Raw genomic sequence first — 27,139 nt, forward strand, 5'->3', positions numbered from 1 at the left:
AACAACAAAGCTCCTGGACCTGACATGCTGCCAGGTGAACTTTTCAAATGTAACCCAGACTGGTGGTCTGATGTTTTATCCAAAGTGTTCTCCTTTATTAACCACTCAGGTGAATTTCCCCCGGTGTGGTTAGACAGCATCGTCTCCCCCATTCACAAAAAAGGATCCAAATTGGACCCAAAAAACTACCGCCCCATAAGTCTTCTTTGTGTGGCCTCCAAACTATACACGAAGTTCCTGCTCCTTAAGCTGGAGAAATGGGCATCAGAGAACTCTATTATCGCTAAAGAACAGGCTGGCTTTCAAAAAGGGAAATCAACGCTGGATCATTCCTTTGTTATCCACCATTTGGTCCGTAAATACACTCAGGTGGGGAGGAAAAAATTGTACGCTGCCTTTGTCGACCTATCCTCGGCCTTTGATACAATAAATAGATCCCGTCTATGGCGGAAACTTGCAGAAACCAACATTGACAAAAGACTCCTCCTTCTTCTTATAAAGCTCCACACAAACACCAATCTCAGAGTCAGACTCGGCCCACACGGTATGCTTTCAGAGGAAATTACTACCGAAAAGGGGGTCCGCCAAGGTTGCTTGCTGGCTCCGTTTCTTTTCAACTTTTACATAAACAACATTGTATCTGAGCTCCAAGGCCTTGATTTCTTTCCGCCGACAATTGGGGACATAAAACTTCCAATATTATTATATGCCGATGACATTGTCCTTTTTTCACTCACCCCGGTTGGGCTACGTAGACTACTGGCCAAATTAAGTACTTACTGCAACCATGAAAAACTAACAATAAATCACGCAAAAACCAAAGTGATGACCTTTGGGAACCACCGCAGAAAACATACCTGGAGGCTTGGGGACTTCCCAATCGAGCAAGTGTCAGCCTTTCGTTACTTGGGTATTATTTTTAGCCCTCATCTTTCCTGGTCAAAACACCTGGACTCAGCAAGGCTTAAAGCCGCCCATGCCATCCAAGCTCTCCTACACTTTACAAGGTCTAAAGGAGGCAACTTGGTTCCGCCCGCTACTGAAATTTTTGCCAAGAAACTGATTCCCCAAATGACCTTTGGGGCCGAAATCTGGGGATACACAAACATTTCGACCCTAGACGCCGCACAGAACACCTTCATTCGCTCTATCTTGTGTGTCCCGCGGAGTACACCAGCCTCCTTACTTAGGGCAGAAGTAGGCCTTATCTCTGTAGCTGCCACCTGCCACTTAGCACTAGTCCGGTACTGGCATAAACTGTCCCAAATGAATGATACCAGTTTACCTAAGATCTGCCTTAGAGAACAACTGGCCAACCCCTCTCTTAAATCCTGGGTGAGTGCTGTGAAACAAATAACTCACTCCTATGGCATCGACTTAGATTCTCTAACCGCTCTTCCGCTCAAATGTGTGAAAGCTAGTCTCAAGGATACAATTCGCCTTTTTCATATCAGAAGTGACCTTTGCATCATCTCTAGCTCGCCCTATTCCTTTTCACTCCCACTCTATAAGTCAACTTTTGTCATGGAAAACTATTTGACCTGGATAACTACATTTGCCCTTCGCAAGGCCTTTACCGCTCTACGTTTTCAATGTATGCCTTCAAGAGTGTTAGAGGGCAGACACGAGAATCTGCCCTATCACCTAAGGATTTGTCCTTGCCACCTTGGAGAAGTCGAAGACATCACTCACTACCTTTTGAGATGTCCATATTACCACTCCCCTAGATCAAGGTTTTTGGCAAGTTCTCTGACTTCCATCCAAGACAGACCTAATCTCGCCCAGGTCTGTTGGCTCCTGGCTGACATTAACGCCAATACCACCTTAAACGTGGCAAACTTTGCCTTGGCTGCAATCAACATTCGAGCTCGCTTGTTCCCTGTACATTTGTCTTTTTGATTCCTGCTTACGCCTTATTGTATTTTCTTTTTTAATTAACTATCTCACCTGCTGCTTATTATTTTATTTTAACGTATTTTAATGACTTATAGTTGATAAATAAACACTTTCTACTCTTTCAAAAAACAAAGCATAATCAGTACTTTACAGGGTTTGGAGACTACTTTTTTAAATGCAGCCTTAAATAGTATTGGCCTTCCTTACAGCTGCATCAGACTACTGGATCATATTCAGCTTTTGACCTAAAAGAATTCCAAGATCCTTCTCACTCATAGCATTACTGAGCCAAGTATCTCCCATCATGTGTATTTGGTTTGTTTTTCTCATGTGTAGAACTTTGCACTTAAGTTTTCCTACATTCTATTCCATTATTTTCAGTCCATTTGCTTTAGCCTATCAAGATATTTTTTGAATTTCATTTCTGTCTTCCAGGCATTAGCTATTCCACTCAATTTTGTGACATCTGCAAATTCCATAAGCATTCCTTGAACCCCTCATCCAAGTTATTAATAAAAATGTTGACAAGCACTAGGTTGAGGACTGAGCCTTATGGATACCCCCCACTTGTTACCACATCCTAGTTTGAGAAGAAGCACTATTTGAGTATGATTGAGTATGATTTGAGTATGAACTGTGTATCCACCTGATAATTGTTCTATCCAGGCTGAGCCTAGTTAATATGCTAATCAGAACATTATGTGGCACTTCATCTAAAGCTTTGCTGAACTCAAGATATATTACATCTATAGTATTCTCACTATCTACCAGAGAGGTTTTGTGATAAAAAAAAGTGAGATAGGTTAGTCTGCCAAGAGTTGTTCTTGAGCTGGATATGCAGCATAACATTTTTTGAAACAATACACACCAAACCCATAAATTAAGACTGAGGGAGAGGAGCAGAACTTTTACAAGAATGTATAAGACTGTTGAATATTTCAAAAAGTTTCTGTAAAATGCTATCAAGTTTTTATGAAAGCAGATTGAAAACATACCGTAATACTTATTCATGTTGCTATGGGCCTGTTGAACAGATTAAAATCCCTATTGTTTGGAATCCTCCTTTTAATAACAGATTCTAGCAGAATTTTAAAACCAGTTCACATTTGTTCTTAGTTTGTCAGAGCAATGCATCTGGAGTTTTTGTTGAAAGGCTAAGTAGTGTTTACTAGAATTTCACCAGACCAAGCCCGGGGGGGGGGGGGGGGGGGAGATATAATGTAACCCTGAATGCTATTTGTTTTTTTTACTGTACTTTTCCAAAAATCCTGAACCACACAAACACAGAAGAAAACCATATCAACTCTCCCTCACTGATTTAAAAAACAGCAGCACATCTAAAGAAGTTAAAACCATCTGCCAAATTCACCCACAGATAAACAATTTTCCCTGAGACTGCATGTTACACTATATAACCACCATGTTTTCCCAAGTGACCTCTAACTTGCATCTACAGTGTCACCACATACGATTGCACAGAGTTTCCCAAGCTTCTCTGGCTGGTCCAAAAAAACAAAGGCTGCAGAAGCTTTGGGAGGCAATGTCTATAAAGCAGCAGCAGGCACATTCGTGTTAACAAGATTGCTACAGTATAAACATACAGATTGCAGCCTCCGAAACTTAAGACTCCAGGCAATCTGAACAAATATTCCAGAATTTGGGACTGAGAAAGAGCATTATCAGGTCCGCAGCTTCACACTCCTTGCGTTTTCAAACATGACACAAAGGGTCACACCCTTGTGATGTCATAGGAGGCAGTTCCTTGTATAGCAGTAGGGAAATAATGTGTATGCACTCATGCAAGAGGCAGCGAGACAGCCAAGTACATTTTCCGCACTATCTTGTAAACACTTATGTGTGTAACACATATACAAACATTTCAGCCTGAGACGATAAGCCCTGGCACCTGTAGGGAGTGGACAAGAAACAGACACCCAGGCATTGAAGCATTTCACATTATGAATTCAAAGTTCCTTCTTTTGCTTACCCTGCAATTTGTCTCCTCACTGAACCAGGAAAACATAGGAATTCCCTGACATTTTAGCTGATTACTTAAGACTTCATAACCCTTTCTGGAAGGCAAATTTTCCAAGTAATGTTTTAAAAATCCAGATGTAATGTCTTGCCTTTTACCATGTTTCATGCACAGATCAGACTGAAAGAAGTACCTGATAACCAAAGCAAAATCCTTACCTGTGAACGCATTTGTGGCCTGAAAACCAGCTTCCTGCATACTGCTCTCCCAGTAAACTTGTAACTTTAGCTCTAGCCTGTCCTTTGAAGAGGTAATTTCTATTGTTCAATTCTTAGGTTACTTCCATGTTTGCTTGTTAATGTCCATTTCTTTCCTCAATCCAGCATTCAGCCTCTTCCAGTTCCCACCTCTATCCAAGTCTTCTGAGCGCTGAGTAAAAAGGGGATGCTTCAAATTTAAATGACAGATGTGTGTCCGGTGTCTCAACCATCCAGCCAAAGAATTTTAGCCATAGTGCCCGTGTAAAGGAAAGCAGTCATCCCACTTTGTTTTTAATGTCTTTTGTGTGTTTTCACTGTCTTTCAAAATTTATTTCCGATCCTCCACTCAGAGAACATCATTCAGTGTTGCTGCTTATTGGTGCGTTCATTGTCCTTGCGATTCAGCCACATGTAGTCTTCCCATATCGTCTTTGTTCTCTTTGGGTTTCACCTTCCTCTCAGGCAAGCTGAGAAATTAAAAAAGGAAAAATATGTTTCCTGATGACTTGCAACAAAATTCACAGCACTGTGAGGGAATAAGACCATGTGTGTGTGCATGTACACACACAACCCCATTTAGTAGGGATTGACAGTGCATATTAAAGAAGATCTTTAGAAAGAAAATATGCAATTTTGCTGAGATGCAAAGTATGACCACACAACCCTTTGAAATGCAAAAAGAGACAGCAGTTAAGATGTCAATATGCATCTCTGAACATGATATGATTTACATTTCAAAAGCCTTATTTAGTAAAGATGAGGGCAGCACTACAATAACACAATTGCAGTTAAAAGGGAAAAGTAAAACACTCAAGGCCCTCAAGTCTAATGTATAATTATCATCCTATCAGGTCCAATCATTATCATTTTATAAAATTCTGTTATGAAACAAGAAGCTAAACATGACTCTGTATGCTTCCAACATTTACCTACAGAGGGAAAATCACACAAAAAGTATATATAGCTGAGGACTCATTATCTTAAACCTCAAGTTACTTTAAATTCATTTTCAGTAAGAATATTAACTAGCACAATTCTATTTCTTTTAGTATGTCTTGTATAAACTAAATAAAGCGAAATAAAGCCAATACATTATAACAATACAAGATACTTCACTTTGTTTAATCAAAAATAATTACCTTTAAAATCACAGTTATATTATTTATTTATTTATTTATTTATTTATTTATTTATTTATTTATTTATTTATTTATTTGTTTGTTTATTTATTTATTTATTTACAATATTTTTAGCCGCACCATTGCCAGTGGCTTCTTTTATTAATAGTTATTGCATTAAATAATGTCATATATAATATATATACAATAACAACTCTTTGCCTAAGCATACAAAAACAAAAACATCACACAAGGCTACAGTAAGCCCTCCTCACTTTCTCACTCCATATGTCGCTTAATGATATTGGGGCACTTCATTAAGCTAGAGAATTACAGGGGTAGGCAATAAAAGTTTCTTCTGGTTGTACTGAAACACCTTTCCACAACTGCCAGCTAACAGCTACTGTATTTTCACACAGTGCTTCAGATGTTAAACTGCAGCAGCCATTATGGAGGAGAAAGCATCCAGCAGCTATTTCAAAATGCCCAGAATATACCAACATTGTAGGAGATTTTAGAGCAAGCAGGGAACTATGGGTCACAATTCAAATGGCAGCAACTAATGGGAGCTGTCGTTTTTTAGTAGAATGCCCTTAAAGGTGCTGCTTTTATGGCATTCTAAGGATAAGCTATACTTCTGACCCCAGTCTGCAGCACCCATTTTGAAGGCCAAGGAGCATGGTGTGCACATTTGGGCATGATTTTTAGAACTTTCTTTCTGTATGGGGTTGGCATTTTTGGTTGTAATTTTTGAGTGGTCAATAACCAACCCTGCCGTTGGATTATGTAGACAGTGAGTCACAAATATTAACTAATATTGCATTAAAGGACTGTGTCCTTTTCATTGCTCATGAAACTAACAGAAGGTATCAAAATTATCAGGGTTTTAAACCTGAAATTATCAGGGTTTTATCACTGTTACTAGAAGCGGTGACATCCTTCCTAAAACATCTAGAGGCCCCTCAGCCTCTTTTGAATATTTTGACAGAAACCCTAGACGCAGAGATGACTCGGAGCATCAAAATTTAAATATATGTACATTTTAGTTTCCAAGTAAGCATACACAGATCTTCCATAAGCACAATGGTATGCTGTTAGGATATGTATAATTATCACACTATGAATTTTATTTATACATCTACCTTGATTTTTAATATTACACGTGTCAAAGCATTTGTTGGAAAGAAAAAAACATAGCAATGCAGGACTATGAATATGGTGGTGGTTGTTTCTTTTCTTTAGGCTCCAACTGATTTTCACAGTTCTCAAACATTAAATGATAGTGTCAATAACGCTGTATCTCACTTCTTCATCACCGTCATATTAGAACTGCAGAGCTGGAAGGGACCCTATGGATCGCCGAGTCCAGCGCCTGTCAGGGAGGCCCAGTGGAGAATCGAACTCACAACCTCTGGCTCCACAGCCAGGTGCCTAAAACACTGAGCTATCCAGCAGTTCTTATTCCATTTTGGACACCAACAAGGTGATCTGTTTTAATATTTATTTATTTATTTATTTATTTATTTATTTATTTATTTATTTATTTATTTATTTATTTATTTAAAGAGAACAACTGTCAAGGATGGGGAAAGAACATTGTGCTTTCTGTCTGAAATAATGTAAAACTTGGACAAGTCATTTTTAAAGGAAAAACCATGACCATCTACACTGAGCAATTATGAGAACTGTACTCTAATAAAGTACCTTGTACAAACTCTGCATCAGAGTAGTTTGAGCATGCTTTCATAAGTTACATAAAACTCTTGGGCATCTCTGCCTACTGGTAGTTTCTTTTATAAATGACAGGCCTTTCTGTTAGGTCTGGCTAAACAACAGAGTTAGAGAATAGATCTTTGTAAAAGGATATTTGGGTTGGTCTGTGGTATATGTAAAAGAACTTTGCTGAATAATGCTTTGCTCTGTAAATACAAATTAGTTGCCAATTATACATGCACAGTCCACACATCTTCTTTGGCTAGTTACTACTGTATTATTATAAAGATGTCACATTTTCTAACTGTACATGCCACCACAAATACTGCCCTGTAGAATGATTTGCAAAAGCACTGCCAAAGAAGCTTGAAATTAAACATTTGAGGAATCAAAAACCTGGGATCAATTTAACTTATAACAGATGAATAACTAATAGCCAGCAACACCCAGAAAAAATCTTTTTTTAAATACCTACCCTCAGCCCTCTCCAAAGAAATAGAAGCAGAAGCTACTTCTCCCATGGAAATAGACTATCCTTGCTTCAGGTTTTAAAAGGAGAGTGAGAGTCATGTCTCTACTACTAGCTGCTTTAAGGAATCATATTTTCCTTTTGAGAACAGATACTGTATGTAATGTCTTCTGATGCAGCAACATTCTGAAAACAGGGGAAACAAGCTATTTCACTCTGTTCTGGCTCAATGATGACAAACAAAATGGCACAAAAAAACCAAAATAAGCACTCATCCCAGACTCATGGCAGGTGGAAGAAAAGAAGTGACAAGGGATATTTGATAATTTTTTATTTAAAAAAACAACAATCCACTATTTGCAAAGCACAAACACTCAAAGAAAAATATACTCGAAATAGAGCAGTGTCATACTAATCTCTTGAGTAATCAGTCAACGTAAGAAGGAACAAGCAAACATTTGCCCTATGCTGATCACAGGAAAAGGCAAACAGTCACTCTGTCTCAAGCCTAATCAGGATACTGTAAGAAGAGGGCATCTAGAGGCAGGCGGCTAGTCAAGCCATGAAGAATGCAGCTAAAAAAGCACATAAGGTTCAGTCAGTTTGAGGTCAACTCTGCCTGAGTTCTAAATTTTTCATGTGAAGAATCAAGCCATCATCAAACATTCACAGTGCCAGACAAAATCTTAGCCCATTCAGTCATATGACCCTTGCTTATTTATTTACTCCTGAACTCTCTGCTTCAATTTGTTTCTGTTCTGGTGCAGCATGCAGATGTTTTTGTTGTTGTGTTGTCAAGTCACCTCCCATTTATGGTGACCCTATGAATGACTGCTCTCAACAGCCCTGTTCAGCTATTGTAATTGTAATTCCCTCAAGCTTTTAGGGAATCAATCCATCTCATATTTGGTCTTCCTCTTTTCCAGCTGCCTTCAACCTCTCTCAGCATTACTGTCTTTTCCACAGAATCTTGCCTTCTCATGATATTCCCAAAGTACAACAGTCTCCATTTCATCATTTTTGCCTCCAGAGAGTTCAGATTTGTAGGATTCACTTGTCTTCCCAGCAGTCAAGGGTACCCATAAAGCTGTCTCCAACACTATATTTCACCTTAATCAATTGTTTTCCTGTCAGTTTTATTTACTGTTCAGTCTTCACAGCCATACATTTTTAGATTTTGTTTTAGATTGGGCATCCCTCAGTCTCGAGAGACTATGGTATCGTGCTCTCTATGGAGGACTTGGAACAGCATCTAGTGTGGCTGAGAAGGCCAACTCAAGAGTGACGATCCCTTCCACACTGAAGACACGTACAATCTGTACCCCATCTAGCGCCCTGATTCTGCTGCTTTCGTGACTGCCTCTTTGCCTCAGCCTGTTGGACAAGGATCTCGTCAAATTGGGAGAGGCCGTGATGCAATGCCTGCCTCCAGGCTGAACACTCAGATGTCAGGGTTTCCCATCTGTTGAGGTCCATTTCCAAGGCCTTCAGATCCTGCTTGCAGATATCCTTGTATCTCAGCTGTGGTCTCCCTCTGGGCCGATTTCCCTGCACTAATTCTCCATACAGGATATATTTTGGAATCCGACCATCAGCCATTCTCATGACATGCCCAAGCCAACATAGACATCGCTGTTTCAGTAATGTATGCATGCTAAAAATGCCAGCTCGATCTAGGACTACTCTATTTGGAACTTTGTCCTACCAGGTGATACCAAAAATCCGTCGGAGACAACGCATATGGAAGGTGTTCAGCTTCCTCTCCTGCCATGCACAGAGGGTCCAGGACTCGCTGCAGTACAAGAGTGTGCTCAGGACACAGGCTCTATAGACCTGGATCTTGGTGTATACCGTCAGCTTCTTATTGAGCCATACTCTCTTTGTGCATCTTGAGAACATGGGATCTGCTTTGCCAATGGGTTTATCCAGCTCAACATCTAGGGAGAGAGTGTCAGAGATTGTTGAGCGAAGGTACACAAATTCATGAACAACCTCCAATTCTTGCGTGGAGATGGTAATAGAGGGAGGTGAGTCCACGCCCTGGCCCATCACTTGTGTTTTTTTCAGGCTGATTGTTAGTCCAAAGTCTTGGCAGGCCTTGCTAAAACAATTCATGAGTTGTTGGAGGTCTTCAGCAGAGTGGGCAACAATGGCTGCATGATCGGCGAACAGGAAGTCCCGTATGCATTTCAGTTGGACTTTGGTCTTTGTTCTCAATCTAGAGAGATTAAAGAACTTTCCATCTGATGTAGTCCGGAGATAGACACCTTCTGTTGCAGTTCCAAAGGCGTGCTTCAGCATGACAGCAAAAAAGATCCCAAATAAGGTTGGCGCGAGTACACAGCCCTGTTTCACTCTGCTTCGGATGTCAAAGGGATCTGATGCTGAGCCATCAAAAACTACAGTGCCCTTCATTCCCTCATGAAAGGACCTGATGATGTTAAGGAGTCAAAGTGGACATCGAATCTTGGGAACTATTTTTAAAAAGCCCTCCCTGCTAACCAAGTCAAAGACCTTTGTGAGATCTATGAAGGCCACAAAGAGTGGTTGTTGTTCGCTGCATTTCTCCTGCAACTGTCTGAGGGAGAATACCATGTCAGTGGTGGTAGGGTAAGTGGCCTGTCGAACTCTCTGACTGAGTGCTAAGTGTTCCTTAGGGAGGCTTGGGCACCACATGGTGGCAACGTGAGAGACATACGATCTGAGCTGTTGAGAGGCCATTCTGTTGGAATCAGTTTTGCATATTCAAAGAAATATAGAATAAAGTGGCTTTTCCCTAAATTGTTATTTTTCTAAAGTAGAATGGCAATTAGGAGAAGCTCGTCCATGTCTAACCTTCCATTACCTGAAGGAATGGACTTATTTTTGAACAAAGAACTTCAATGTGTTACTTTGGATGAGTCCTTAGGCGCAATTGGAGGTGCCCGACCCAAGATAACTGGGGTGTCCCTCCTCGAACCAATGCTTGGCGATGTGGAACCATTTGACATGACGGACAGAACGAGGCACTGCCTGGAGCGAACCACTCAAGATGCTGTGAGAGCTCAAACAGCCTCGGGTGACTTGCCAGAGGACAAGGAGGATGAGGAAGACGACAATCCAAGTAAAACACAGAGAATGCCTATTCTCCAAGACAAGACTGGAGAGGATGGTGCTGCTGGGGGAAGCCCAGCTCTGAGGCATCGTACCATGAATCAGACAGACAAGCTGACTTTGTTGATGGCTGATTTCTTGTCTGTCCAGAGAGAGCTGATTATCACCCAAATCAGGAGGGAGAGACAAGGAGAACTAGAGGTAGCTTTCCTAAGAGGGCAAGCAGAGAGAAAGGCTGAGGAAAAGAGGAAGGAAAGGGAGTCTTGTTGCCAAGTATGATGGGAAACATTTGCCATCTGATGATGGAGATGTCTTAGATTTTTTAACAAACTTTGAGCAAGTCTGCAAAGACATAGGTGGTCCTGAGAGGTTATAAGTTAAACCGGTCCGTTCCCGAGTTTCTGGACAATTAGCTAAAGTTTTGGCAATGCGAGGTGAGGATGAACGAACTTGGCCAGAATTTAAGGACTTGGTTTACCGCCACTTTGGTTTTACGCCTGAGAGCCTGAGTCAGCAGTTTAGGAGTATTAAAAAACAGTACAAGGAGAGTGTTTCCATGGTGGCTGATAGGCTGCAAAGTCAATGGACCCAATATTTGCAAAATGCCAAAGCACAGACTGCAGAACAGATATCGCAACTGGTGCTGTGTGAACAGTTTCTAACTCTAGACCCACCCCCACCCCCCGAGATTAAAATTACCCTGCTGGAAGAGCACTTGCCAGATCTTCAGCAGATGGCCTTAGTGGCTGACAAACTGTGGGCTTTTCGCAGAGATGATAGGCAAAAAGCCAAGCCAGGGCATGCGTCAGAAGCCGCAAAAAAGTCAGGAGAATTTTAAAAGGCAGTCAATCGGGTTTCCCAAGAGGTTAAGCGTGTTCCTCCAAGTGATGCCAGAAAGCCAGCTACTTCGGGTCCTCCTATATTTGTGTGGCGGTGATCATCTCAGGAGAGATTGTCCTAAAGCTACCTCCCAGCTGAGCCAACAAGCTCGAGTTCTGCCTCCAGGCAAGTCATCTACCCCCACATGCCCACGGCAACCGCCCAAGCTGAAATTCCTCAGTTACCCGGAGGGAGCAGAAGAGCCACCTTCTGAGTACTCTCTACCTAGAAAACCCTAAAAAGGGCATCATAGCTCAGATCTGACTTAAAGGCACATCATCATCATCATAGTGGGGAGGTTTACCGGTATATGATTTTATTAATTTTTAGCAAAATATGGGTATATCTAGTTTTAATTCATTTAACAAGCCAGCTTGAACACTATCTTCTAGTGGAAAAGTGGGGTAAAATGTATTAAATGTCATACATACATACATACATACATACATACATACATACATACATACATACATACATACATACATACATACATACATACATACATACATACAGAAACAAATGTACACATTAAGTTTGTCTCTGAATCAGCCCTGTTATTTCTCAGCATAAAATCTACTGCTAAAATACCTGCCAGTGAAATGGACCACTAGATCCCAACAGCAGACTTTGTGTCTAAACATGTCAGTTTACAGAACAATAAGTCCCTACCTCACTATATATTGAATGCCAAACAGAAGACTTAATTGAAGTCTGGCCAAAGAAGAAAAACAGTACACAATAGAAAGGAGGTGCAGAAAGATATATCAAAATATCAGGGCCACTTTCCTTGAGTGGTTGACCTACACAGACATGAGATTATGAAAATTGCTAGACAAATGTCATATTTTTTTCAACTTTCATGTTCCTCCTATTTATACCCTCCCTCTTCTTCCATGTTCCTCCTGCTTATATCCTTCCCTCTTTACTGTTCTGGTATGTGTTTGTCCCATTTGTTGGAAGCATAAATGACCTGTTTGGTGTATAAGTACTATAGTTGTAGTTATAGATATCAGGTTACCAAGCAAAGGAAGGAAATGCTGTGAGGAGTGGATGAGCTAGGTAAAAGATAGATGTGTATTTTGTCGATCTTAAAGAAAAAAAAACACAATAAAGACGTGTGAACACACAGTTGGGATTAGCCAAATTAGACCAAGCAACATTTCTCTGGTCTATGGAAGCACAGATGCGGACACAAACACAAAAATCACAGTGGTGCCTTGACTTATGAACTTAATCCGTTCTGGAATGGTGTTCATAAGTCAAAACATTTGTAAGTCAAATCAGCATTTCCCATAGGAATGCACTGAAATCTGATTACAGTTGTGCCTTGCTTTACAATTGCCCCTTATAATGACAAATCCGCTTAACGATGCTTTTTTGCGATTGCAAAAGCGATAGCAAAACGATGCTTCCTATGGGCAAAATCCGCTGTACGATGAGCGGTTCCCTCCTTCAGGAACCGATTTTTCACATTAGGACAATCAGCGAACAGCTGATCTTCGGATTCCAAAATGGCCAACGGCTGAAGAAAATGGCCCCCCGCTGTTTTCTAGGATGGATTCCTCACTAGACAGGCACTGAAAATGGCCGCCGCATGGAGGATCTTCACTGGGCGGTGAGTTTTTAGCCCACTGGAATGCATTAACCGGGTTTTAATGCATTTCAATGGGTTTTTTATTTTCGCTTTACGATGTTTTCACTCTACAGCGATTTCGTTGGAACGAATTAACATTGTTAAGCGGGGCACCACTGTAATTCGTTCCGGCTGGTTTTTGTTCTTATGTCAAGGAACAGTTTGTAAATCAAAGCATTAGTTCCCATAGAAACTAACGCAAAACCGGTTAATTTTTAACCTAAAATAGCTTAGGTTAAAAAAAGGGGCAGGAAAGGAGGGAGACAGAGAGAGAGAAGACAATGGGGAAGGGAGAGAGTTTGGAGTCTAAAACACATGCTAAACCCACACATTTTACACCAACACATTTTAAACCAAGCCAGCACAGACCCTTGCGAAAACTTTTCTGATTTGCAAGGGAAGCATGCAGGAACCATTGCAAAAGCACAGAAAGCAAACGGAGCAGATCAGAAATGCAAAGAGAACGAAGCAAGAAAGCAATATTACACTTACATTGTTATTAAAATATTACAGTGATATCTGTAATAATTCAAACCCTAAAATTCCCTCCTCATTACTAATCTCCTAACTGAAATTGTACGTGTGCTGTATGTTGTGGCTGGTTACATAAAAAAGAAGCTTTTAGAAAAGAGAAAAGAAAAAAGTTCTTCCAGAGGAATTTGCAGATAACCACATCAGCACTGGGAAGTGTGAAGAAGCTGAAAATAGCAAGAAGGATGCCGAACCTTGACAGATGCACTATTCTGTTAACTAGGTGGCGTCGCCCCTTTGAGTGGCAAGCAGTGTGAAGGTTCTGGAGCACCTGCAATTGCTGTGCTTCAGTTGTTCCTTAATCTATCCCTCCTCTATGCAACATCCATGTCTTTGTGAATCCAGGAGGAGCTTTACATGGCCACCTGCACCTTCTGGATTCACAAAGACTCCTGCTAAAACAGCTCATTTAGCCATGCACTTAAGTAGTAAAGGCACGCCCTTCATTTATTTGAGAAGATTCTGAGCCTTGATCACACACAGACCCAGCCTGCCGTCACAAGCAGACCATGACATTCCTCACTGTAAACCCAAATTATCTAAAAACAGATCTGCCACTATTCGTGTCGCGATAAAGTCAATTTTATTCTACTGGATAGGTCAGGAACTGATATAGTTAACAAAAAGTACCCAAAAAAGTCTATTGGCCTTGAAGAAAAATCAGTCACATGTTTAATATAATAATAATAATGCGTGCCATCAAGTTGATTCTGACTTCTGGTGACCCTTTAGGATATTAAGCTGGACAGACCACTGAACTTGGTACAAGATAGCTTCTTTCAGAACAGTTTAACAAGCAGAATAAGGTTCCACATGCCTTGAGGAAACACTATAAAAATTCACATCTTCTTGGAAGGTTCAGTGGACTAGGGCTGCATAAGAGCATCTGTTGTAATCAGTTGCCCGTTCAAGAATAAAAATAATGTTGAAAAAGGACTCCTAGGCCTTTGAAGGGTGTTACCAGGCAAAGTGAGAGTCAGTTTGTGCCAGCAAATCAAACTATGCTCCAGGAATTAATTTGATTTATTTACTCTGTCCCAGCAGTCAACATCTTCCGTCTGGGTGCTAAATAAAGAAGAGCAAACAGAACATTATCCAGACAAGCAAACAAAGTCTAAAGAATTGCAGACACTATCAGTTACAGGGTGTTCCTGGCACCAACGTTTACAAAACTGAGACAGATAATGCTTTTTTAAAAAAAGAACTCAGTATTGACAATCTGCAAAATAAGATTGATACGTACAAGCCGCTTGTATTGAAGGAAAATGAAAAAATGAATTCAGCCATTGTCGTGCCTAGTCAACAATTGCAGAAATAAATGCTACACCAGACACGTTCAATCTCTATATTTCTAATCTCCCAACTGCACACGTTTAGGTATGATGCTCCACAAAGTACAGCAGGACTTCTACTGAGATTTTCTCCAACAACTAGGCCCAAATCCATCTCTCCACCTCCACCAAAAAACACTTCCTGTATGATCAAGAGCCCCTTAATCGCTTGTTGACCTCTGCCTCTAAATTACTGTACTTTATTCAATCACAAAGAAAACAAAATCTTGTTAAAAAATTAATAGTTAAGAAAATTAACCAGGAAAGTGCTTCAATAGATAATTCTCCTCTACCCTGACCCTTCAGTGAATAATAGTGAAGAAAGAAAGCTTGTCTAGAACAAGTGTAAATGCCCAGTTTCTATCAGAATTCTCTGGCAAACCATGTACTCCTTCCATTTTGACTGAAGTGTGTAAGTCAAACCACAAAAATGTACTAAACACTACTGAGATATTTACAGCTGAAAGATGTTACAGTCATTTAAAAAATAAACCATCATCAACATGAAAACTAAACAGACTAATGAATTAATAAAATATGATACAATTTTCTAGATAATTACCAAATTATATTTTAGCTAGAATTGTTTCTGAAATCTGCTTTGTTTCACAGTGTACTTGCATGGAGGATCTACTATTTCATAAACATGGCAGAACATTTACTTCTCTCCCACCTATACTTAATTTTACTTCACACTGATACTATTTATGTCATGCACATTTCAACATAAAATACCCTTACCAGTCCCATATAATGTATTATCAAATGATTATTGTTAAGATGTCTCAGGTGAGCAATAAAGATGTGCTCAAAATTGGTTTTGTGGCCTTCCACATCCCAAACCAGCTATCTTTTTCCAGAGGAGGTGATTTCTTATTAAAATGTGAGAATAAGCATGCATTTACAATTTGCTCTGGAATTTGAATGGGAAATTTGAAGTATTTTTCAATGATCACACAACCAAAAGATCAATGCAAGTCAGCCCATACTTTTTCCTTCCAAACAAGACCTTTCTCCACTGCCACTGGAGGCTTTTGCGTTTCTAACTGCAAGAATTTGGACAGCGTTTTGCCCATATGATTATTTGCTTTGTTCTACAAATGGACAACAGTGCACAACTTGGGTTAGTTTATTTAACTTATACGCCGCCCACAGTACCCAAAGGTTCCTGGGTGGCTTACAACAATTTGAATTCAATAAAAAGATAAAAACAATTAAAACAATTAAAAATACAATGCTCTAAATACAGTATTGCCATCAGGACCAACAGTTGATATTATTTAAATTAAAAGCCTTCTGGAACAGGAAGGTTTTGACCTGGCATCAAAACGTCATCAACATCGGCGCCAGACGAATCTCCATCAGGATGGCGTTCCTTAGTCCAGGAGCAGCTGCCGAAAAGGCCTTCTGTCTACAAGTCATCCCTTACCTCATTTCAGGAAGGCTCCCAGATTAGATCTTAACTGCCGGGTAGGTTCATACGGAAGGAGGCAGTCCTTCAGGTATCCAGGGCCAAAGCCGTTTAGGGCTTTACACGTCAAAACGTCGCTATCCGGATTCGTCGCTATGCGGGGGGGACCCATAGGAACGCATTAAACTCCGTTTAATGCATTCCTATTGGGGAAAAACTCACTGCTATGCGGGGAATCCTCCATCCGGCTGCCATTTTCACCACCCAGTAAGCGAGGGCAGGGCGCGAAAATGCTGTGGGTGGCCATTTTGGAACTGCCGATCAGCTGTTCCTAAAAAAACGCTTACCGATCATCGCAATGCGATGTTTTGCCTATTAAAACATCTCAATCTGATCGCATTAGCGATTGCAAAAAAGGTGTTGCTATGCGGATCCATCGTTAAACGGTGCGCTCGTTAGGCGAGGCACCACTGTAACTGATTAGTCATGAAGCCTTTTCTCAGGACCTCTTACAAATCCTTAAAAAAAGTGAACACACGTGTAAGTGTGTAGCATTTGGAAAGTATGCTGCCAAATTTACGTGTATTGAGTTCCATGTTGGAAAAAAATTGAGCGTATATTTACCTTGTGCAGTTGCTGTTTTAAAGAGAGGCAAACAGGGCACAGCAAGATTCCTGAAGCCAGATGACTCTTACATTTTATTCAGGAATGAGATATGAGACCACTGGATCAGGATTCAGTGCATATATAATATGTAATATGCATATGCACTACACACACAGTGTTACTAGGACTCTGGAGAGCAAGATTTGAATCCCTGTTCAGCCATAGAAACTCACTAAGAGGATGAAACTGGTAAAACCATTCCTTAAATATCTCATTTACCTTTAAAGCGCTATTAGGGTTACCATAAGTCAGTTTCTACTTGACAACACGTAACAACAACATACTTACAGCCAATTACTTAGCTGTGATTTTGAAGTGCATGGCTATTTCTGTTGTTTTTCTAGAACATTGATATTATTTGTTATTTTTAAAACCACTCTTCTTATCCCAGTAAAGTATTTTTACCACAGTAAGGTATTTTGACTGATGATTCTGAAAGTTGTACTCCAAAAAACCCAACCTTCCTACCTCTAGATTTTAGAGTTCCTTTACGGGGTGATTGCCTACTGCACTGGGATAATAAAATGAAAAGGAAAGTGTTACTATGAATAAATTAAACAGGTGACACCTGACAACTTTAACTGAATGAACATGTAATTAAAGCGTCTACTAAAACTAGAGTAAGATGGGACAGTTCTAAACTCTAGCACCATTTAGCTACACATGATGGGTTCTAATCAATTCCCCTCTCCAGAGACAGTTAAATGTGAAGATTTCTACCTTCTATTTTTAAAAGCTCTGTTCTCAAAACCTATTTCAAATATCACAAAACCATAGGACAGTTTTAAGGACTCGTGAAACAGCCTCATTCTTGCAGGGTAGAGTGTATGGTCTAATTTCTTCAACACAGAGGAAGGTGTTTCCTTAGAATTGCTTCAAGAGATATAATTCTTATATTGGAAGCTTCTTTATGTAACAAAACATTTGAAACAGGCTCTATTTTCTTCTTCAACAAAATACTGCAGGGCACCATATCCGCCCTCCTATGGATACTGCAACCCCAGGTCCGCGACCCAGTGCCGGTCCATGGCCTGAGCCGGACCAGGCTGCGGAGACAGACCTCCCGCCACCCCGCACGTACTCCCCTCCCCAGAGCTGCTTGTGCATGTGCATGCATTCCAGCACCGGCATGAACACTCCCACACCCCTTCACGCATGCAACCGGGCGCCCGCCAGACGTGGGCGTGCAGGTGCTCCTGCACATCCATGAAGGGGTGGGGGAGCACTCACACCGGTGCTGGCAGGCACACGCATGCTCCCACCACTGCTTCACACATGCACCCGAGAGCACGGGGAGGTGTGCTCTGCCTTCCTTAGAGACTCAGCCGGTCCACGGCCCCAAAAAGATGGCGACTGCTGCTATATAGTGTTCACTAACAAGTATTCAGAGCATGGCCTCTGGCTCCCTCTAGTGGCCGGTTCCGGTAATACATGCAAAATAGGTATTTTTGGATTTAAAAAAATATTTTAAATGGATAAGTGAATCAGTGGATACTGATCCCATGGATAAGAGGTCCTATTGTACTATTCAAATTTTGGCATGCATTACACTGCCTTCTGTAAAGAAGTTAGATCTGTGTTCTTGATCTGCTGGCCATTTTAATTATCTTCTGACAGAAGGAACCTACTCTGCCCATGAGAGCTAACCTCAGCATACATTCATCACACAGGCTCAATATGCAGATTGTGCTACAATAGTTAGAATGTTGGGCTATGACTCGTGAGTTAAAATCCCTACTTGGCCATTAAACTCACAGGCTGATCAAATTTCTTTAGCATCTGATCTGCTTCTCAGGGTTGAGGAGACCAAGCCATGTATTCTACCTTGAGCTTATTAGAGAAAAAGTGGTATTTAAATGCAACAAATCATTATTATGTTACATTGGGGTGGGTGATATCCAAAGATCTAGAGACTACACATTTGCTAAACTGTGGTGGATGGCAATTTTTCCCATCCCCAATAAGTTCTTATATAAATATTATTTTAAAAAACTGGAAAAGCACCATCACACACTCTAGTGGCCAATAAATAATTAAAAAAATATTTTAAACAACATTTCTCCTTGCATATCCTAGGGGGCACAAATGAACTTTCTGAGCTATATTTTTTCCAAAAAGGTTCTCTTTTTCACTATACGGAATGGGAGTGGTGATGAATCCCAGGGCACCAGGGAACTCATTTGATCTACAGTGGGGTCTCTACTTAAGAACTTAATCCGTATTGGAAAGTGGTTCTCAAGTTGAAAAGTTCTTATGTTGAATCTGCATTTCCCATAGGAATGCATTGAAAACCATTTAATCCGTATCTGCTCTTTTCCGTCCATAGAAACTACAGTGGAACCTCTACTTAAGAACTTAATCCGTTTTGGAATGGTGTTCTTAAGTTGAAACAAAATTTCCCATAGGAATGGACTGAAAACCAATTAATCCGTTCTGGCTGTTTTTTTGTTATGTAGAGGTGCGTTCGTACATTGAAGCATTAGTTCCCATAGGAACTAATACAAAGCTGGTTAATACGTACTCTACCACTAGGGGGAGAATTTTTTTTAACCTAAGATGACCTAAGGTTAAAAAAAGAGCAGGAAAGGTTTTTTTCCTGTTCTTATCTTGGATTTCTGTTCTCAAGTAGAAGCAAAATTTAGCAAATGGAGCTGTTCTTAAGTTGGATTGTTCTTAAGTAGAGACGTTCTTAAGTAGAGACCCCACTGTACCCTATACTAAATCAAGTCTCATGCCAATGTGACAGCATGTGAACCTGTTTCACCTTCTTCATTTGTGTAATCATACCTTAGCATCTGTGATATATTTCCTGAATACTATGTTCAATAAATAAGAGTAGGGAAAACTTTAAAATATATGTTTGTTGTTCACCGACCCAAATTTGATGAGTTAAATGTTGCTAAACAGTCAAAAATGGACTAATTTTTAAAAAGTAACTGAGACCTGTATATCATAATTAATCAGAGTTTTGCCTCAACTTTAGAGATTATGTGTGGTGTTCTGAAGAAGAATGGAAAGAGATTTTAACTACTTCATTCAAGCAATATTAAGATGTTAAAAGAATGAAGAATTATATCCCTTCTGCTGCTTCTTCAGAACATTCCAAGTTATCTCTAGAGTTAAAGTAAACCTGTAATTGATTACAACGTATACCTCTCAGTTCCTAGCAATTGTCTGCTTCTAAATGAAATAAATAATTAAAGATCTATTTAAACAGCTTTTTCATATACAGTGGTGCCTCGCTGTGTGAAACATCGCTGTATGGAAAGAAAAAAGCCATTGGAATGCATTAAACTTAGTTTAATGCGTTCCAATCGGCTGATTTACTCACCGTACAGCGATGTTCCTCTATGGCCGGCAGCCATTTTCGCCCCCTCCCCTCGCTTAACGAGGGTGCGAAAACACTGCACGTGGCCATTTTGGGGCTTCCTGTGGCCATTTTGTAGCCGCGGAACAGCTGATCGACGGGTCGCAAAGTGAAGGTCGGTAAGCGAATCGCTTACCGACCTTCGCTCTGCGATTTTCGCCCATTGGGGCCGTCGCTCTGCGATCGCATTAGCGATTGAAAAACGTCCCCGTAGAGCGAATTCATCGCTCTACGGGGCGCTCGTTGTGCGAGGCACCACTGTACATGCAACTACCTTGGTTTCTTGTTGACTACTGCACACCAAAATAAGTCATGTACACATTATTTTAGATTTCTAGCTTGCATGTTTAATATTTTGCAAGATTGTACATTTGGACTATTATTTAGTGGATTTAATGCTGTCATGATGGATAAACAATTTAATTGCTGTATTAGTTGTCAAACAAGTCTGAGACAGCTAGATATAAAATAGCTTCCTGACCCCTTTTGAAAGCATGTTTCCCATGCCTTTTAAAATGACATTTGGATGCCATTTTGCTCATAAATGTTAGTTGTCTCAAGTGCATATTGAGCCACCTAGTTTAGACAGGAAGTAATGCTTAGCAGAACCCTAAATCTGAAATGCCAGAGGAATTCTACTGAAATAAAAGTACAAATAACTGACTTTAGCATCTGCTCCAATTCCTTTTCTGCACATGATATATGTCACTGATTCTGATTGTCTAGGAATAGGAATAGAATAGGAATCTGGCATGGAGGAAGGGCACTGGCATGAGCCTGGTTTTAGATGTCAGCCCAGTTTAGATACAGTGGTGCCTCGCAAGACGATTGCCTCGTGAGACTATTAATCCGCAAGACGATTAGTTTTTGCAATCGCTGTTGCGCTTCGCAAGACGGTTTTTCCTATGGACGCTTTTTGCAAGACAATGTTTGAGTCTATGCTTCGCAAGATGATTTTTTAAAGAGATGCTTTTTCGCAAGACGATGTTTTTGACAGCTGGGTCCGCGACTTGCAAGACGATTTTTTAACAGACACTTTTTCGCAAGACAAATATTTTTCTATGATATTTATAGTTTTCTGATTTGACTTTGTTCTGACTTTTTTTGCCCATAGGAACGCATTAATTAGATCTCAATGCATTTCTATGGGAAAACGGGTTTCGCAAGACATTTTTTCCTGCAAGACAATAATTTTTTCCCCATTGTAACGCATTAATTAGATTTCAATGCATTCCTATGGGGAACCGCATTTCGCAAGACGATGTTTTCACAAGACCACGTTTTTCGCGGAACGAATTAACATCGTCCTGCGAGGCACCACTGTAATATCCTACATGGCTCTTTTTACGGAGTGGATGCAATGATTGCTCAATTACATATTCCAAACATATCTTGTGGCTTCAAAAAGGATAAAAACATACAATTGCCACTTTGACATTGATTTTTTAAAACAATCAAACAGCCCTTCACAGCACTCCATAAGGTAGACATCACTGCTCTGCACTGTCTCCTAATTTAGGAACATTTTATTTGGTTAACCAACATGAAGCTTATCCTAGCAACAAAGTTAAAGTCAGACTAGCAGTTTTAGCATGAATTTTGTTCAAGAAAGGTTTACTGGATTTGGGCTGTTGGATATTATACAATTAAATAGAAAGTAATCACAGCTATCACCTCTGTCAGATGAAGCAATGCTATTACAGCTACAAATGCCTTAGCTCTTTGCCTGTTTCAAACAGTGAAAGCATGTAAATATATTTTAGCCTGCCTCATTCTTGTTGTAGTATTGTAGTAAAACATAATGGGCCATTAAGCAATTTCTATTTCACTTTTAACCTTATAACATAAATGCAATAATGGGAACTATTTTTCTTTCACTGAAATACAGCGGGAGAGGGCTATTTTCACTAATTACGTGAATGACAGTCATTCGATGTCTCACGTGGGTGTTAAGACATTGAAGCATTTCTGAGGGAAAATATTTTATACAGGTTTCCAAGAATATTTTTCCAGGAGAATACACAGATAGTATCAATATCCATCCAATATTATTTTGCAGTTCTGTTTTGACAAAGCAATATACTATTATCGTTAAGACATAATAACAGGTCCCTTCATACAGTCATACAAATTTATTCCCACTCTGCATACAGAAGGTATCCAGTTCAACCTCTCTAGGGAGGACTGAAACACAGGAGAGCTGCTGCCATTCAGTGTCAGCATGTTAGGCATCCTCCAGTCTCGAGAGACTATGGTAACATGCTCTGTATGGATGACTTGGAACAGTGTCTAGTGTGGCTGAGAAGGCCAATTCGAGAGTGGCAATCCCTTTCCATGTTGTTTCGACACTGTATGCAAAGCTGGAGTGTCCTCTCAGAGCACAAAGCCTGGGTAAAATAATATGGAGGATAGGCTGTTACAGAGGAAGCAAATTCCCCCTATCCACATCGCTGAAATAGTCCAATGGAAAGGCAAGAGCCAATACAATTGGTTCCAGTGATGTCGCAGGAGTCGGCAGAACGACACGAACTGCCTCCAGGACTCCCGATCCAGATTTTGCCTCGAGGTTAACCCCTGAAGCCTTTTCCATCAGTGGATATAGCCACAGGGCAGTGGAAGTTTGAAATCAGAGTTTTCCTTCTCCTAGATGGGCTGCCTTCCAAGGCTGAAGAGTCCTATCTACCCAGCCTGCTCCCTGAGTGTGGAAGTATGATTTGACCACTAAAACTTTCATGACCCCCAGGTGTATGCAATGTTATTTGCCTTTCATATTTACCAGATTAGAGTAAAAATAGAAGCAGATAATTTCATTTAGTGCTTCTGCTCACACTCATTTAAAGCCAAACTTCCACCCCCTCAAACCATGTGGTCAGGGAGAGCAAAGGTCTGTCTAGAAAAATATACCTCCCCTCCCCCCCAAAGAAGATGTGCTCCCAAGACAGCTCACCTTCTGCCTCAGCTTCCTCCTCAGGGAAAGGGCTTAGAACTATAGCCCACACTCATTTCAAGCCAACCCACCTCTCCCTTAGACCATGTAGTCAGAGAGAGTAAAGCTCAGCCTAGAAAAATATACCCCCCCCAAAAAAAATGCTCCCAACAGAGCTAACTTCTGTCTCAGCTTCCTCCTCAAGGAAAGGGCTTAGAACTGTAGCTCACACTCATTTAAAGCCAAACCCCTCCCCCTTAAAAAACTGCACTGGGCTGCATTACGAGCTGACCTGGGCCGCATGCGGCCCTTGGGCCGCGTGCTGGACAAGCCTGCTCTAAATATTGCCATCAGGACCAACAATTGATATTATTTAAATTAAAAGCCTTCTGGAACAGGAAGGTTTTGACCTGGCACCAAAACATCATCAACATCGCCGCCAGACGAATCTCCATCAGGATGGCGTTCCATAGTCTGGGGGCAGCTGCACATGGTCAGGGAGAGCAAAGGTCTGCCTAGAAAAATATACCTCTGCCCAAGGAAAAAAATGCTCCCAACAGAGCTAACGTTCTGTCTCAGCTTCCTCCTCAGTGTCAGCAACACTGGCTTAATTGGACCAAAGGTCTGGCTTAGTACAAGGTAGTTTCATAGTTTGCCCCAGAAGCCATAAGGTTTGTCTCTCCTCAGGAAAGAGAAAGCATTCAAAAGTTAAAATAGCAGTAGGTGGAGCCTAAAGAAGGAACAAAATAAGAGGACACAAAAGGGAGAAAAACTAAGCCCTATCTAGGAGATGTTCTTTGGTATCCAAATAGTGTCACACAAAAGAAGCACCTATCACAGGAAAAGTAGAGAAAGAAACGTGAGACAAATGTGAGATACAGTGGGGTCTTGACTTCAGAACTTAATCCGTATTGGAAGGTGGTTCTCAAGTCAAAAAGTTCTCAGGTCAAATCTGCATTTCCCATAGGAATGCATTGAAAACCATTTGATCCGTATCTGCTCTTTTCCGTCCATAGAAACTAATGGGAAGCTGCTATTCCACCTTCGACCACTGGAGGGGGATATTTTGTTTCTTTTTTTCTTAGGTCAAGAAAGGTTCAGGGAAGGCAGGGAAAATACAGTCCAGGCAGTACAGTACCAGGCAGTCCGAAGACTGTCTCCCAATCCACTCTCTAAACGCTGGGAGGAGTGAGGAAGCAGACAGGCACCCTTTTCACTGGCCGTTAACTGAAAGTTCACATTTTGCACTTTCCCTGCCTCCCATGTGTGTTTTTTTCAGTTCTTAACTCAAATCTAAGTATGTAAGTCAAGTCAATATTTTCCTGTGAGAGCGGTTCTTAAGTCAAAATGTTCTTAACTCAAGCCGTTCTTAAGTCAAGACCCCACTGTAATGTGACACAAGAAATAACTGCATGAAACACATTTCAAAACATTAACTTGCTAAAACTAAAACTGGCTAAGTTGGCTCCTGTGGAAGAAATGTGGCTGTTGACTGGATTGTCTCTCACAATGTTTTAAATGTTTAGTTTGAGAAGAACAACAGAGAAAAAGGAAGGTAACAATTGGATAACATTGAACACTCAATAAACTATTATGAGGCTTTTCAAATTACTCAAACTGTTAAATTTATACATCAAAATTGCCAAAGAGCAAGGTTCAAATACAGAACCTTATTACTAGTGAAGTAATTTGAATATGGCACAAATACAGTATATGAAAACGCTTGCTCCCCTTCTATCTCCATTATGTCCCTTTCTGGAACATCCTACATTTAAATTTCAATACAAATATGCAAAATTTAAACATTGGAAGGAAATTGGAATTTACAAAATTACAAACCTATTGATAAGGGGAAAGCCAATTTCAACTGGACAGTTAGAAGAAAAAAATAGTCAATTAATAAGTAATTGATTTCAACTAATTTGGATAAGAAAATTTTGCAAATCAATGGTATACTACATCAGGACTTATTAAAGTACTTACAGCTTTAGAAAACTTGTATAGAAGATTTCAATTTTTTTTAAAGGATTAAGTCCAATATTTTATAAAAGTATAGTTAATGAAGAATATGGTAGCCATATAGGACCAAAAATAGTTTGGGAAACAAACCTAAATATTAATATATCAAGAAAAAAATGGACCAAGATATGGAGTGCCCAACTTATAAACAGACACGGCTGGAACCGAGGACACTTTTTGAGAAAGCAAATCAACTGCCTGAAGCAACTTCTCCAACGGGTGGAATTTGAGACAAGATTGCTGGTTTTTAATCGCAACCGTCATGAACTTGTGGCAATGCTGACAAGTCTTTGTCTGGTGCCCCTCACCAAGGCAGTATAAACACTTGGGATTCCAGCTGGTGAGGGGGATTTTGTTGTCACATGCAATTCAATTTTTAAACAGGCATGCCAGTTCCACAAAAGGCAGGAAGGCTTTACAAAAATAAATACGAACAACTATTTTTTGGGAACTCAGAGGCAAAGGAGGAACAATGACAGTGAAGGAGATGACAACAATGACAAAATGTAAAGTTTTCAAAAGGGGAAAGGAAAAAAATAGCGCTAGCAAAGGTTCTGCATTTGAATCTTCCATGCTACAAACAGGACCCAAATATCTCTGTGAATACACACTCTCACCAGTTTTCATTTCAGCTACTTGTACAGAGCATGTATGCTTATAGCACAATACGTTATTTCACTCCAGTTTCTGCTTTGAAAGCCTCTTATGCCTAAGCATCAGCTGTATCTTTAACTTTGCAGATTTTTTAAAAGAATATTAGGATTATGGTCCTTATGCCACCTCCCTACAATGACCTTTATATTCTGCCTCCCCCCCCCAAAAAAAACCCATAAAACTCACACAGTTATTTCAGGTCTAGAACATTTGTTCTTTAATTTTAGAAGACAAAATAAACCAGAATTTTCTGTTACTTAGCTTTCAACTACTTGGACACATAACTAGGATAGATTTGGATGAGAACATATCAGTTTTTTAAAAGTTTCCCACAAACTCCTCTTAAAGACACATGTGGCTTATCACTGGGATTATAATGGAAAGTAATTTCCTAGAATTATATAAAAGAAAATTGATAAAGATGGAGGCACATGATATGCGTTTACCAGTTTCTTTGTGCCACGTGAATATACAACTAGGCAAACACATATCCATACACACCAATTTTTTATTATTTAATCAAGTTATTCAGATACAGAACAAGAACAAATATAGATGTTTCAAGCATAAATGTTTACCACTTTTTGCCATCATTTACAATAGCAGCAAAACCTTTATCTAGAAACTGTACTCATAAGTACAGTTTTGCTACAGTATAGTGAATATAGAAAATCTTATGATTGACCATACTGTAAATTGCATTAATGTTACTTTTATCTTGAGGTGTCCCACACCAATTATGCTGCATTATTCTTGGAACCAGTGCTGCAGCATGAGAAGTTTTTCCCCCCTGTATGGATAAGGGAGGGTGGGAGATGGGAAATTTGAATATGCAAAACTGTACATTTCTCCAATAAGATCAGAAGAATAAATAATAATTTTGCTATGGATCACTTTCCTACAATAGTGCAGCAGGTGAAGAAGAGCCTTCTAATAATGTCTGAAGACAAACTCTTTGGCACAAGACAGCCCCTGCTAGACAAACATGGAGATTTCTTTTAATTTAGTAGCATCTGGAAGAGTAATCAGATTAAAAGGGCAGGGCAAACTCTTCAAAACGACAACATTCAAGTTCAGGCCACAGTAATTACTACATACAATAAGTAGATGTCTCCGCAGAAGCAAATCTAGATAAAAGACAGAACTCTCCAGAAAAGAAAGAGGTCTGAGATTCAAAGAACTATGAAGCTAATTCTGT

General features: G+C 40.1%; 1 protein-coding gene and 1 long non-coding RNA gene across 6 annotated transcripts in view; both read right to left on the minus strand.

Moving 5' to 3' along the window:
* The window catches only part of LOC144588547 (uncharacterized), a 246,449-nt gene extending 227,156 nt beyond the window's left edge, over positions 1 to 19,293 (minus strand). Inside the window, exon 1 of the long non-coding RNA XR_013544154.1 lies at positions 19,165 to 19,293. This is a non-coding gene — a long non-coding RNA (uncharacterized LOC144588547). The remainder of the gene's footprint in view (positions 1 to 19,164) is intronic.
* Positions 1 to 27,139, minus strand: part of LDLRAD4 (low density lipoprotein receptor class A domain containing 4) — a 348,064-nt gene that overhangs the window by 214,302 nt on the left and 106,623 nt on the right. For 3 of the 5 annotated variants that reach the window (XM_020791751.3, XM_072998772.2, XM_078391504.1), the window contains one exon: positions 4,090 to 4,598. The exons of the other annotated variants lie outside the window; for them this stretch is intronic. In XM_020791751.3, the coding sequence (XP_020647410.3) occupies positions 4,090 to 4,129 (40 nt within the window). In that variant the 5' untranslated portion in view covers positions 4,130 to 4,598. The remainder of the gene's footprint in view (positions 1 to 4,089; positions 4,599 to 27,139) is intronic. 5 annotated transcript variants of the gene reach the window in all.

This window comes from Pogona vitticeps, chromosome 4 (assembly GCF_051106095.1).
Source record: "Pogona vitticeps strain Pit_001003342236 chromosome 4, PviZW2.1, whole genome shotgun sequence".
In the NCBI taxonomy this organism is placed as follows: Eukaryota; Metazoa; Chordata; class Lepidosauria; order Squamata; family Agamidae; genus Pogona; species Pogona vitticeps.